The 12773-nt window shown below is 37.7% G+C and overlaps 1 protein-coding gene across 1 annotated transcript in view; it reads left to right on the top strand.

Annotated features, from left to right (window-relative positions):
- Window positions 1–5954: 5954 nt before the first annotated feature.
- The window catches only part of CYYR1 (cysteine and tyrosine rich 1), a 104498-nt gene continuing 97679 nt past the window's right edge, over window positions 5955–12773 (top strand). Inside the window, 3 exon segments of the mRNA XM_059065320.2 lie at window positions 5955–6224; window positions 6226–6400; window positions 11401–11503. Of these exon segments, the coding sequence (XP_058921303.1) occupies window positions 6003–6224; window positions 6226–6400; window positions 11401–11503 (500 nt within the window). The 5' untranslated portion in view covers window positions 5955–6002.

Genomic DNA, 12773 nt, shown 5'->3' with positions numbered 1-12773 from the left:
AAAAATTAATGAGGACAATCTTTATGAACTGATATAGAGTGATTTCCAAAGTGCATTATTCAGTATAAAAAACTGAAGTGCAAAATAGCATGGATGACATGCTACCTTCTGTGTAAGAGAGAAAGGGAAATAAGGACATCTATACCAATAATTCCAATTTCAATCTATCACTCCAGATTTCTCCTTTTCTATTTCCAATTTCACAATCCTATAATACATCTAAAATTTCTTTGCCCACTACAAAAAATAAGCTGGTCCTCTTTACAAACAAAAAGAAACACATGAGAGACAAACTAGAAAATAATGAAGCTGGTCCCACTGAAGGCATGGGGAGACTGAGATGAAAGGCATATGGGAAGGACTGACACTTCTCTGAATACATCTTGCTGGTTTCTTTTGACTTTCAGAAGCTCTACATATTCAAACAACAAAATTAAATCAACAAAGATGGGGAAAAAACCCAAAACAAACAACAATAATAACAGCAACAACCTCAAAAAACTAAAGCTGAAAACAAATGTAAATAAATGAACCCAACTACATTTCAATTAAATTAAAGTTGGGGCTAGAGAGGGAGAGTTTGACTAATTCAAGTATATTATGAACACACTAATAAATTATATACCCTTAGTCTTGGGTCAAGTAGGGTGGGGGAGTAATGAAAACAATTTCTGAACTCTTTTTAGTGTTGGGTGTTTATTTTTTTTTTGCATTATCATTTTTGATAGTGACATAAGCAAAGTAATTCTGAAACAATTTAAAATGTATTATAGGAATGCAAAACTAAGTTAATGTAAAAAGAGAGTTGTAGATGTGAAATGGTGGAAATTGAGGAAGAGCCCTATGGTGATGAATTGGAATTGGAGCATTGGTGTAGACTCATATATCAAACATGCATATATTTCTTATCTCTGTCCACTGGAAGGCCCAAGAAGCAAAGACACTCCAATAGCAACAACACATCTAGTGATGAGATCTTGATTTCTAATACCATTATCCATTAAAAGGAACCAGGACTCCTCAGAGAAAGACTGATTCTAGGGCTGGGGAAGGTAAGATTCAATATGGACCTGGACCATCTTTTATAGGAAGATAAGAAGTGCCTGAAGTAATTATGGGATGTGTCACAAGGACATAGGAGCTAGTTTGAAGGGACTCCACTGGCCAAATGTGGGAGATTTTGAGATTAATAAATTATAAACCCTCAAAAAATAGGAATTCATGAGTCCTTATTGATGATCAATCAATCAATCAATCAATAAAGGAGAAGCATTCTTGTTTTGAATGCCAAGTGTCAATTGGCCAATGCAGAGACAGATTTGGAGTTTGAAAAATCATCATTTTGCAACCGTCATAGTAAAGACTGCTTCAAGCAAAAAACATTCATACATGTTAAATCTAAGGGGGAGAGGGTTTTGCTGAAGGGCAGGATGTTTGGGAGGTTTAATGTATTCCCACAGATTGCATATTCCTAGGAAAGGAAAAAGCAGCAAGTATATAGTAGAAATTTCCAATAAACCGACCTATACACTAAAGTATTTGGGGGAAAGAGATATGATGCATGCAACTTACTCTCAAATGGTTCAGTAAAACAATAATGCATACACACATATAGAAAAAGAGCAAGTGATAAACAAATGGGACAAAATGTTAACAATTGGTGAATCTGAGTAAAGGAAACATGGGTGTCTTTATACTACTCTTGCAGATTTTCTGTTTGACATTACTTCCAAATAGAAAATAAAAAACAAAGTAAAAAATAAATCTACACAAATGCCATTGTTTCATCATCCTCTGAGTAAATGAAAGTGTCACAAATGACAGAACAAACAAGAAAATATCCAAATGGTAAAGTTTCCATCTTGTCCTTTGTCTTTCTTTGAATTAGTGACAGATTGTTGGATATTTTACACAAACTTAAAGAAATGATGAAACATCTGATTTAAATAGTTCAATAAAATAGGCTACATTATGTACTTAGTAGCGATACTAGTATATTTCCTCTAAAATGTGAAGTTCTTACACTGCAGTCTTTTAAGAGCCAAGCATTTAATGCCACACAAGATGGATTACAAGAATAAAATTACTTCCCTGTGGATAGACTTTTAAAACTAAATTAATATTTCAAACCATATGGCCGTTACTTGAATTTCTCCCAAATTTCCTTTGAAAAGCTAGTATGGTCATATTGAGTGGGGAAAAATCCCTCAAACTCAAATCTCACTTTAAATTATGAGATACTCATCAGAAATCCTTGTGAGACGTAAAATTAGAACATTTAAAAGGTGATTTGCAGGGCTGTTAATAGTCGAACCATGGTGAAAATGTGAAGATGAGAAACAGCAGTATACTAAAATGGGTATAAGAGCTAGAAAGAGAAAGCTGGATTTAAAACCTGCTTCTTTCTCTTAGAAGTCACTTGAGGCAAAGGGCAAGATTCTCTAAGTCAGCATTTTCTAAACCAGTGGTTTGGTTCTAGTTGTGGTACCCAGCCATCAGCATCCGCATCAACCAGGAACTTTTTAGAAATGCAAATTCTCGGTACCACCCTAAACCTACCAAATCGAGTTAGGTCCAGTGACCTGTGTTTTAACAGGCCCTGCAGGTGCTTCTGATACACACTAAACTTTCAGAACCATACTTCTAAGCTACAACAAAAATAACAGTAATAAAAAATAATAATAGTAATAAAATCCATTTTAGGATTATGATGATTAAATGAGATATTACACATGCAGAAATGATTTCTAAACTGTAGCAACAACGCTCATCATTAATGGTAGATTATTATTGTGTGACATAGAATTGTGAGAAAAAAAATCTTAAAACCAATAGTTCTTTGTGTTTTTATCAAACTGCCCTTCTACAAAGCTTCAAAGAAGGTTAATTCCTTAAAAGTTCCCACACTTGGTACTAGGTCTTGCACATAGGATTGCTCATTAAGCTTTATTGATGCTAACTAAAATAAGTTCAGTTGACCAAGGTCATTGGCAAGTATTTTATCTCTTGTTTTTGATATGGTCAAACTGGGAATTTTAAACGTCACCGAAACCAACCAAGCTATTAATTTTGAAAGACAATTTAGCTTCTGTTTTTAGGGGCAGATGCTCTGCTTTGGAGTTACACTATCGGGCACCACTCATTGCTGTGTGACTTTGGCAAAGTTATTTACCCACGCTGGGCCTCCTGACTTTGCTCATAGAACAAGGGTGATAATAATAATAGTATCCACCTCAATGAGATGTTGAGAGTATTCACTGAAATTTTAAAGAACTTAAAAATGGCCCTGGTACACAGCATTCAATATTCTTTCTATGCCCTGAATGCTATACTTAGTTTATCTCCCTTTTACTTCTTCATTTTTTCCCTCCTTGCTTTCTTTTGGGTTTTATGCCCATGTCTGCATGAACACTTTCTTTTCTTGGCATCTGCACATCTTTTAATGAAGATGAAGACCAGGCACACATAGAAATTTTAAATGTACATAAAATGATGTATATATTCTTATCTCCTATTATGTATTAGCACAGCTTTTGAAATATCAACTTCTTTGAGGTAAAATTTACATACACTAAAACATACACATTTTAAGTGTACTGTTAAGTGTACAATTCCATGACTTCAGCACATTTATACACCTGTAGAATAGCCACCATTATCAAGATATGGAACATTTCCATCACCCCAAAAAAGTTCCCTCATGACCTTCTGTCATCAATCTCTTCCTACACACACCCTCAGGCAATCATTCATCTGCTTTCTGTCACTATAGATTAATTGTGCCTTTCTAGAATTTCATATAAACAAAATAACACAGTAATTTGTTTGTGTCTGGCTTCTTTGCTCAGCATATTGTTAGCAGAGATTTATCCTTGTTGTTGCATGTACCTCAAACTTTCTTTTATTGCTGAGGAGTGTTTCATTGTATGGATATAGCACAATCTGTTTATCCATGGGTTACTTCCAGTTTTCCTTTCCCATTTTTCCTTTTAACTATATATCTTATGGATTTTCCCCATCATTTTAAAGTTTGTATATAACATGCACATATCCTAATTTACTTAATTGTTTTACCTCTGTTGGACATGTAAGCTCTTTACCGTGTTTTAAAATGATGATAAACACTGTTATAAGTATCTTCATGAACTCAAATATTAATGGAATCCAATTTGGGAATAAAATTCTTGGACTATAGTCTTTATCTTTCAATGGTTTAGAAATATTTTCACTCTCTTTTAAATTCCAAGATTGCAAATGAGAAGTTTAATGTCTGTCTGATTCGTTTTCTAAGATACCTTTTTAAAATTATATATGAAAATTTATATGATTTTAACTTATACAGGTTCAAGTAGGACTCTGGGATATGTATATATGCATGCCTCTTTATTTTTATTTTTTAAATAAATTTATTTATTTTATTATTTTATTTTATTTATTTATTGTTTTTGGCTGCTTTGGGTCTTTATGGCTGCTTCGTTGCTTTTCTCTAGTTGCAGCAAGCGGGGGGCCACTCTTCGTTGCAGTGCGCAGGCTTCTCATTGCGGTGGCTTCTCTTGTTGTGGAGCACAGGCTCTAGTCACACGGACTTCAGTAGCTGTGGCATGTGGGCTCAGTAGTTGTGGCTCGAGGGCGCTAAAGCACAGGCTCAGTAGTTGTGGCGCATGGGCTTAGTTGCTCCCCGGCATGTGGGATCTTCCCGGTCCAGGGCTCGAACCCGTGTCCCCTGCATTGGCAGGCGGATTCTTAACCACTGAGCCACCAGGGAAACCCGCATGCCTCTTTTTTAAAAAAATTTTTTGGAACTCCCCATTTTACATCAGAAAATTCATATATTATTGTAGCTCAGAATTTTTTTTTTAATCTATTTGCTGTTTGCTTCTTCATTTTGGTTTCTTCTAAAACTGCTTCGAGCCTGCATATTATTCTCATTTTGGGTCTCCTCTATGTGCCTTGGAATTTTAAAATATTTTTATCCATGATTTCCTCATCTTTGTATTTCTTCTCTATGTTACGAATATGCTCTCTATGTGATTGAACAGTCTAAGTTGTTTTTGAACGTGACCATTTTATAATTTTTCTGTAATTTAAAAAAAATCTCAAGTCAAGCTTTATTTTACTTTCCAGAAACTGTGAGGTTGTAGGACCAAGTGATGAAGTTTCTCAGAAGCCAAGGATTAAATGTTTGGATTCTAACTTAAGGGCAACAGGAAGCCACTGAGTTTAAAACAAGTGAATGGATGTGATTAAATTTGTAGTTTAAGAAGACATAATCTAGTTTCAGTCTGGCTGATCTCCCTTGAGGCAGAAGAATGGTTATCATGGAGACTACAAGAGCCTATATTAGGGCAGAAATGGAGGCCAAAATGCAAATTCATTTGAGTGGGGATTAGGTGTACAATCAGTGGTACTTGGTGATAGACTGGTTATTGCGGCTGAGGGAGAAGGAGAAATTGACCAGGCTTCTTGTTGGACCTGGTGGATGGTTAGCTCTGCAATGATGCATAAAACACAGTAGGAAGCTCAGGTGATGTTTATTTTGGAGGCGATGTATCCTTGCATCCTCTAATACCCATGTAGCAGTATATTTATAAACTCCTAGAGGAGGACTGACTAAAGTGTTTGTGCATTTGAATTTTGATACATATCGCCACAGTGCTCTCCTTAAACCATACACTGTTTCTGTACTTTCCAGTTCTCCTAGGTTTTCCTCACTGGCTTTCTTTGTCTAACATCTTAAACCCTGAAAAGTCCCTTCATTTGTGTAAAGATAAAGTACAAAGCTTTTCTTCACCGATTACTTCCAAAGGAAAAATTGGAGTGGAGAGCAGGGCGATAAAGGAGCTTATTAAACTCCGTGTCGATAGCCAGAGCAAAGGGTTAGAAAAAGTTCCTTCAGGAGAGGACCAAGCTCCTAGAGTCACTCTATAGAAGGAAGAACTGGAGCGTGGGGAGGAGTCGGGGCCACCCCCGCCCCCAGCCTCGCGTAGGTGCCACCCGCGGAGATGAAATGTGAGCCCGGGTGGCCGAGGACGCTGGATCGGCCGCTTAGCCCGCCGCCCGAGCGCCGCGGGGACAGACAAAGAGACCTCCGCCCCAGCGCAGCCCCGCGCGGCGGCCCGGGCTCCCCTCGAAAGCTCCCAGGGAGATGGCCAGGTCTCCGCGCCACCCGGCTCTCCAGAGCGCTGCCCTCTCCATCTGACCGCCCTCCAGCTCCCCCATCCCCTCCCGGTGCCAGGCTCTCCCTTGGCTCCCAGCCCTCTCTACAGACCTGTCTGTCTGTCTCTCTGTCCATCTGTCCTGGCGCGCAACCTCCGGCCACCGGCTTGGATGGACGCGCGGAGGGTCCCCGGGTGTCCAGGGGTCTTGCTTCCGAAGTTGGTCCTGCTCTTTGTCTACGCAGGTCAGTGACCTAGGGCGGCGGGAGAGGGGAAGGGGGCTCGGGGCGGCGCTGGGGTCACACTCCGGGCAAACACGGGTTGGGCGGGATGCGCGGGGCCATGGTGGGAGGTCAGAGACTGTGTGGTCCCCGCAGGCTGGAACAGAAGCCCGCGCCCGCGCGCTACAGCCCTGGGCTTGACCTCCACGCGGTTGTGTTTTGTCCCTTTCCTTACACGCTTCCTTTTTTTTTTTTTTTTCTTTTCCTTTCTCTCTCTCCGCGAAGCAGCAACCCCCAACCCCACATTTAGGGGTTATTGTTTTTATTTTCTGGATAGCGTGCATTTTTTTCCAGTCGTATCCAGGACTCGGGAATTTGGGGTGAGAGTGGAGACTGAGCTGTGAGAGGAAAGCATGTTTTTTGGAAAGCACCTGAAGTTAGGGAGGCATCGCTGAGGTTTCAAATAAACTAATCTGATGACTTTTCCATTTCAGTAAATGCTACCCACTGGCCCCTCCACCTCCACATTCCGAATATTCCGGATTTTTCCCTTTCAGAAATAAAAAAGCCTTAGACCTCTGTTTTTCTTCTTTAGAAGATGATCCTCAAGTGTGGTGGACAGGGTAATTGGAAGCTTTGAGTTGAAATATAGGGTTTTCGTGAGGCATAAATTCACCCAGAATCTGATCTGTTCTCGCTGAACTTGTTCAGCGCTTGCTTATAGGTGAAGGGCATCTCATTTCCCTCATCCTAATTATTCTTAGAGAGAATTGCTAATAATTGATGAGGCAAAGCAGTTTTCTTGTTTTGTGACTGATGAGGAGCCCAAAATGGCCTTTCACTGGTTATTCATGTATAAAGTTAATTACACTTGCGGTTTTGCATCCGCTTCATATTTTAAAAAAACAGGATAAAAGCAGAATTCTTTGTAAATGTTTTCATGTCTCTAAGTTCCTATAACAAACACCACAGGCTTACCTATGACCTTGCAGTAGTAAGTTTACGTATAGCACTGTGACTTGCCTGTTGATACTTACAAAGATATTGCAACCAAAATGAAGCCGCACCTCAACATTCTTACCTGAACATCAGTAGAACTGAATTTCTCATTCAACCTTGCCAGAAATGAATCACAATAACTTCTATAGAAGTTTCCAATCTGCTTATTAACATGTAAATTAGTGGCTGTCTATAAGTTGTTTTAAAGATATTTTACTGTAGGGGAATAGCTGACCTTCAAATACAGAAATTTATAAAATAGGAAAAGTACTTTCAATTTAATGAGGAGAGTCCACATTATAATGTGTTTCCAACACTTATTTCCTTTACTTAAGTCGTATAATGTTTTTGGAATTTGAGAGTCTAACAGCATCAATTGCATTAATATTGGCTTTATATTAAAATCTCTTTATTAGTTCATTTGAAACAATGATCATTCTTTCCACTTCCTCTGTTTACCGAAAGAAAACAAAAATAAGAAAATAGAACGCAGCAAACGAAACTTTACTTCCCTTGCTCATCTTCAGTCACACCACTGAACGACTTGTTCTTGTTCCTTTGTCCATTTTATTCTCTTTGGTGAGCCCAAAGCTTCTAATTTGCACTTTTCCTTCCCTTCTTCCTGTTCCCCCATGTTAAGTGCACAGCCCCCCCAGGATTCAGGAAACCCACCCAGCGGACCAGCAGCAAGCTTGATCAGTTTAAGAAGTTTTCATTCTATTCATTTCTTCTCTCCATCCGCATCCCTCCCCAGTACACTACAAAGTCATTGCAAGCCAATACTAGGTCGAGTTATCATCTTTGATAAGAAATGATTGGCTAATGTGCTTTTGATATTAATTCCTGAACTCAATTTCAGAGGCCTTTTTATGCTTGCCGTGTCCACTCAACTAATATTTACGGAATGAGATGTGTTGAATGATACAAAGGACAGAGGCCATGCTTTGAGTCTTGTCTGGGAGATCAGGTGTGCCCATTACCCTAAGGTATAAAAAGCTGCATTATAGGAGAGATACATCATGTGCTCTAGGTGTTCGAAGGAGGGGACCTTATTGCTGGCTTAGGAGGATAGGCTCCGTGAAGATGATGTCTATTTTGTTTAGCATAATATTCTCAGAGACTAGCAAAACACCTGGCCCATAAGAGGAACTCAGGAAATATTTGCTCAGAGAAATTAAATTGAGGAGAACTTTTTAGGACCTACACCTTTGAATTGGAGGAAGCCTTGGACATAGGAGATGTAGTAGGATAGAGTGTGAACAAAGGCAAAAATCATGAGATTTGTATATGCAAAAACAGATAACACGGTTGGGTTGGAACTAAGAGATAAGGCTGGAAGTGAGGATTGGTGCGAGATGGGGGAACACTGCAGAAATAGAATTAATCCAGATACCCTGTTAAATAAATTGCCAGCTTTAATGGGACAAAAACCTATGTAGATGCACTGTCCGTAACCTGAATTATTTTCTCCAAGGAAAATGCATTAAATACAGGTTCCATTCGTTAAGGAAATAAGAGCAAGGTTTCTATACCTGAAGCATCATGTCTGACTGTGGAGTCACTTTGGGGAAGGGATTCAACGAAGTGTTTGTATTATTATCCAATTCCCACTGCAGGCTACAAAGACAGGATTCGGCCAAGGTTTTAACCTTCCTGACCCTAGCCAGTGATTTCTGTCTCCTCCCTTTCCTTCCTTTCTGATCCTTAGCTATAGATTACAAGAGCCAATTCTGAGCAAGTGCTTGGAGCCAGACGCTTTCCTGTACTACACATTTCTTAAGATGCAAGTGGGGAAGCTTCTTCCAGATCCTGCCTTTAACTAAAGTCATTGAAGAAAATTGGAACTAGCTTATTTTCAAGGATGTTAACCTGAATATTAGTAATACTGTTATTTATCTTCTGAGGGCCATTGGGATGTTTCATTCTTTTACAAGTGAGAAAATGCTTCTGTACTGTCCGAACTGTGATCTTTATAGGATTATTCTCAAATAAACCGGAGAGAGCAACTAACATATCAAAATAAGTTTGAGGTATGGTTGACCCCCCAGTTTGGAAATGCTGTGATTGTGAATGTATTTGCCATACTATTAAACCTTCCCTTTTCAGTTGTTTAATTCTGGGAAGTAGACAAGAGTGCTGGAAAATGCCATAAAAATAATGAACAATGTGTGACAGGATCTAGATGTTTGCTGCAGGTATAATCCAGCTTCTTGGCTACAATATTTGGGGCTTGGTTTCCTGTAACACTGGCTCAAAATATTTTGATAACACCATGTCCTTACAATAACAGTAATTGAATCTTCGATAATCATGGAGAGCTTAATAAGATGTCACTGTCTTGGGCATTATTCAAAAGGCACCCCATGAAGCTATTTAAAAATCACTTGTCCTGCTCTGACAGAATAAGGCGGGGTGTCAGCTCTCCCACTATCTGAATGGCTTTTAAGAGCGTAAAGCAAAACATCCCAGCTAAGCGCTGGAGATAACTGACTAGTCTAAATATTTGACTTAATTAAACAGTACTAAAAGTAAAAGCTATAGAAATTCCCTGGGAAAATGATAAAATAAACTGAAAAAAGCAGACGCTGTCAATAAATCATTAGATCGTGTTTTCTGTCTTCAAAATTTTGGATTTAAATAGAGTTACGGAATCTTACAAAGGTAGTTATTTTTCCCTTTCATGTCTTCTTACCACATCCCAGAAGAAAACATTAAGGTTTGTTCATTTATGAAGTAGAATAAAATTGAGGAAAAGAAAACATGAACTTTTGACTCGTTGCACAGAGGCCATGCATTATTGATAAAGGTGAAAGAATTTTGCTGGTTTTTGATCGCATCAATTTGTAAAGAACCATCTTGTCAGGGAGGTGATTTTAAAGCAAAATCTGTATTTTCCTCTCTAGACAAATGAATTACATGGACGTGTAGGCATATATATATAACATTTTCCCTTTTATGTTATGCCTTTGACAGAAAAGCAAAAGTCTTATATAATTTAGATAGTAGTTATTGCCTGCAGAGATTGAATTGGAAATGACCTATTTTGTGATTCTTGAACATGTAACTTAAATTATCGGACTGTACTTAATGTTTTCCTCCATGTACCTGAAACTCACATATCCACTGTAATTTATACCACTGATTATAACTAAATCATAACTTTAACTTGTTAAACATAAATCATTTAGGAAGAATAAAGAATTTTTTAAAGGTAGGGTAATTTTTATTTAACATTTTGGTAATAATCTTCCTTGCCAAAAACATGGAAAAAAGACAGTAATTTGGTCTTGTCAGCTCTGGTATGTCCTTTTTAATCAGAAAATACATTTCCCTCTTCACATAGTGCTGTTTCATAGCTTATTCTTATATCTGGCATCAAATAAACTCTTAATTATTCACCAGTGAATTATCTATAGGAACTTTTCCCCACAGCTAACTTACTCATTATCTTCCAATCCAAATGGATTGACAGGATATGCAGACTCATCTGTGGTACCTTATGTATACAAACTGTAATTATGAAGGTAAAAAATGGTAGAGAAAGGAAAGCATATAATGCATTGTGGTGAAAAATATACATTACTTAAATATTATCTCCAGTTGATATTATTCATGTCAACAACACTTTCATGTTAACAAATGTAGTTGAGAGTAGCACCCTAAAGTCAAAAGACTTTATCATTTAAAAATTATTGCAAGAACTCTGTTGACCAATTTAATGTCTGATTAGTTGGATCACTCATTCCTCCCTTCAGTATCTCATTCAACCAACTCTGACTACCGTTTATGGTGTTCGATGGAGGAGGTTCAAAGACTGGTCTTTGCCTTTTCCAGATTTATGTCTATTAAAGAAGGGAGACTAGTTTAGATGCTTACAAATGTTTTAGAATTGTGAGCACATAAAATGAAAGTCTAAATGTGCTAAAGAGTGATAGTTGACTGATCAGGATGTGAAATAGAGTGATTTTTCATGAAGCTGGGATTTTCAGAAATGTAACGGCATGGATATGGTTTTTATTTTGCAGAAGATTGCCTTGCTCAGTGTGGCAAAGACTGCAAATCTTACTGCTGTGATGGAACCACGCCCTACTGTTGCTCCTACTATGCCTATATTGGGAATATTCTCTCGTGAGTATTAATCGAATTTGGCCATATTGATACTTTTTCCCTTGCCCAGTCATGTTTTCAAAAAGCACTAAGTTATAGTTATGAGTAGGAAATTCTAAGATTAGTTGTTGACATAAAATCTTTACTGGAGACACTCAACACTCATCATTCTCTAGTGTATTGTATTATTTAACTAAATGTGCAAATTAATATACAAAATAAATTGCTTTTGTTAGAAGGGAGTTTAAAGAATATTTTTATTGTCTAATTTGTTTTATGATAATAATAATGTAATAGTAATAATAATGTTTTAACTAGACCATATTCATATATTGATCATTTTTTAACATTGTAAACTATATTTTTTTGTGTGCTTTGTTGAAGGATTAGTAAGATAGAATTTGTCATTTAATGATAGCCAGTTTAGTTTGCCATGCACATATTGGTCTGACTCAGCCAGTAGATATCAGGGAAAAGAGACATTATGAATAAAAAACAGTTGCGATATGAAACATCAGTTTTCTACATGATGCATCTAAAGCAACTTTGGGAAACAAGATTAGAGCCCAAGAAATCTAGCCTCAACAGGGCAAAGTGATAACCAACTATAAAAATCAATGAAACATACATGCGGAGAAGGTGTTAAGTATTTCTCTCTAACAAATGAAGGATTTATTTTAGAGATGCTTTTAGGTGAAGGGAAATGGATGAGCAGAAGTTGTCTTCAGGGTTGTATGTCTGAGGACTGTGCAACTCTCTGTTCCTCTACACACACCTTCAAGTTGAGAAATAGAAGGTAGAGAATAGGAACATAAGAATTCCACCCATGGGTGACCATCACCCATGGCTTTCAGGAGTCTGCATTTTGTATTTTTCAAGTGACTGTCAGGATGATTTGAAGGCTGTTCCATTGTGACTTAACTTGTGTTTTATGAAGGCTTACGTGGAGCCAGGAAAGATTAGGCAATAAGTGATGTGTGCCTGGCTATTTTAAGCATATATCCATTGAGATGGCTTATAAGTCATCCTCAGTTTCCTGAGAATAGAAAACCTGGCATCGCATAGACTTTCTAGAATCAAAGTGGGGCTGATCTTAGAGATAATGTCTCCATGAATAAGGCCAGAATTATACTTCAGGATATTCATGAAGACTGTCATGATGATGGAAGAAATGTCAGGCTGTAATAAAGATTGATGAACAGAATTTAAGCATTCTTTGAAATGCAAATAAACTCTAAAATGTTTTAATTTTTTCTCATAGAAGATTCGGTGGAAAAACATTAAGTCCCTT

This window comes from Kogia breviceps, chromosome 5, assembly GCF_026419965.1.
Source record: "Kogia breviceps isolate mKogBre1 chromosome 5, mKogBre1 haplotype 1, whole genome shotgun sequence".
Classification (NCBI taxonomy): Eukaryota; Metazoa; Chordata; class Mammalia; order Artiodactyla; family Physeteridae; genus Kogia; species Kogia breviceps.
This window is presented reverse-complemented; position numbering and strand designations above follow the sequence as displayed.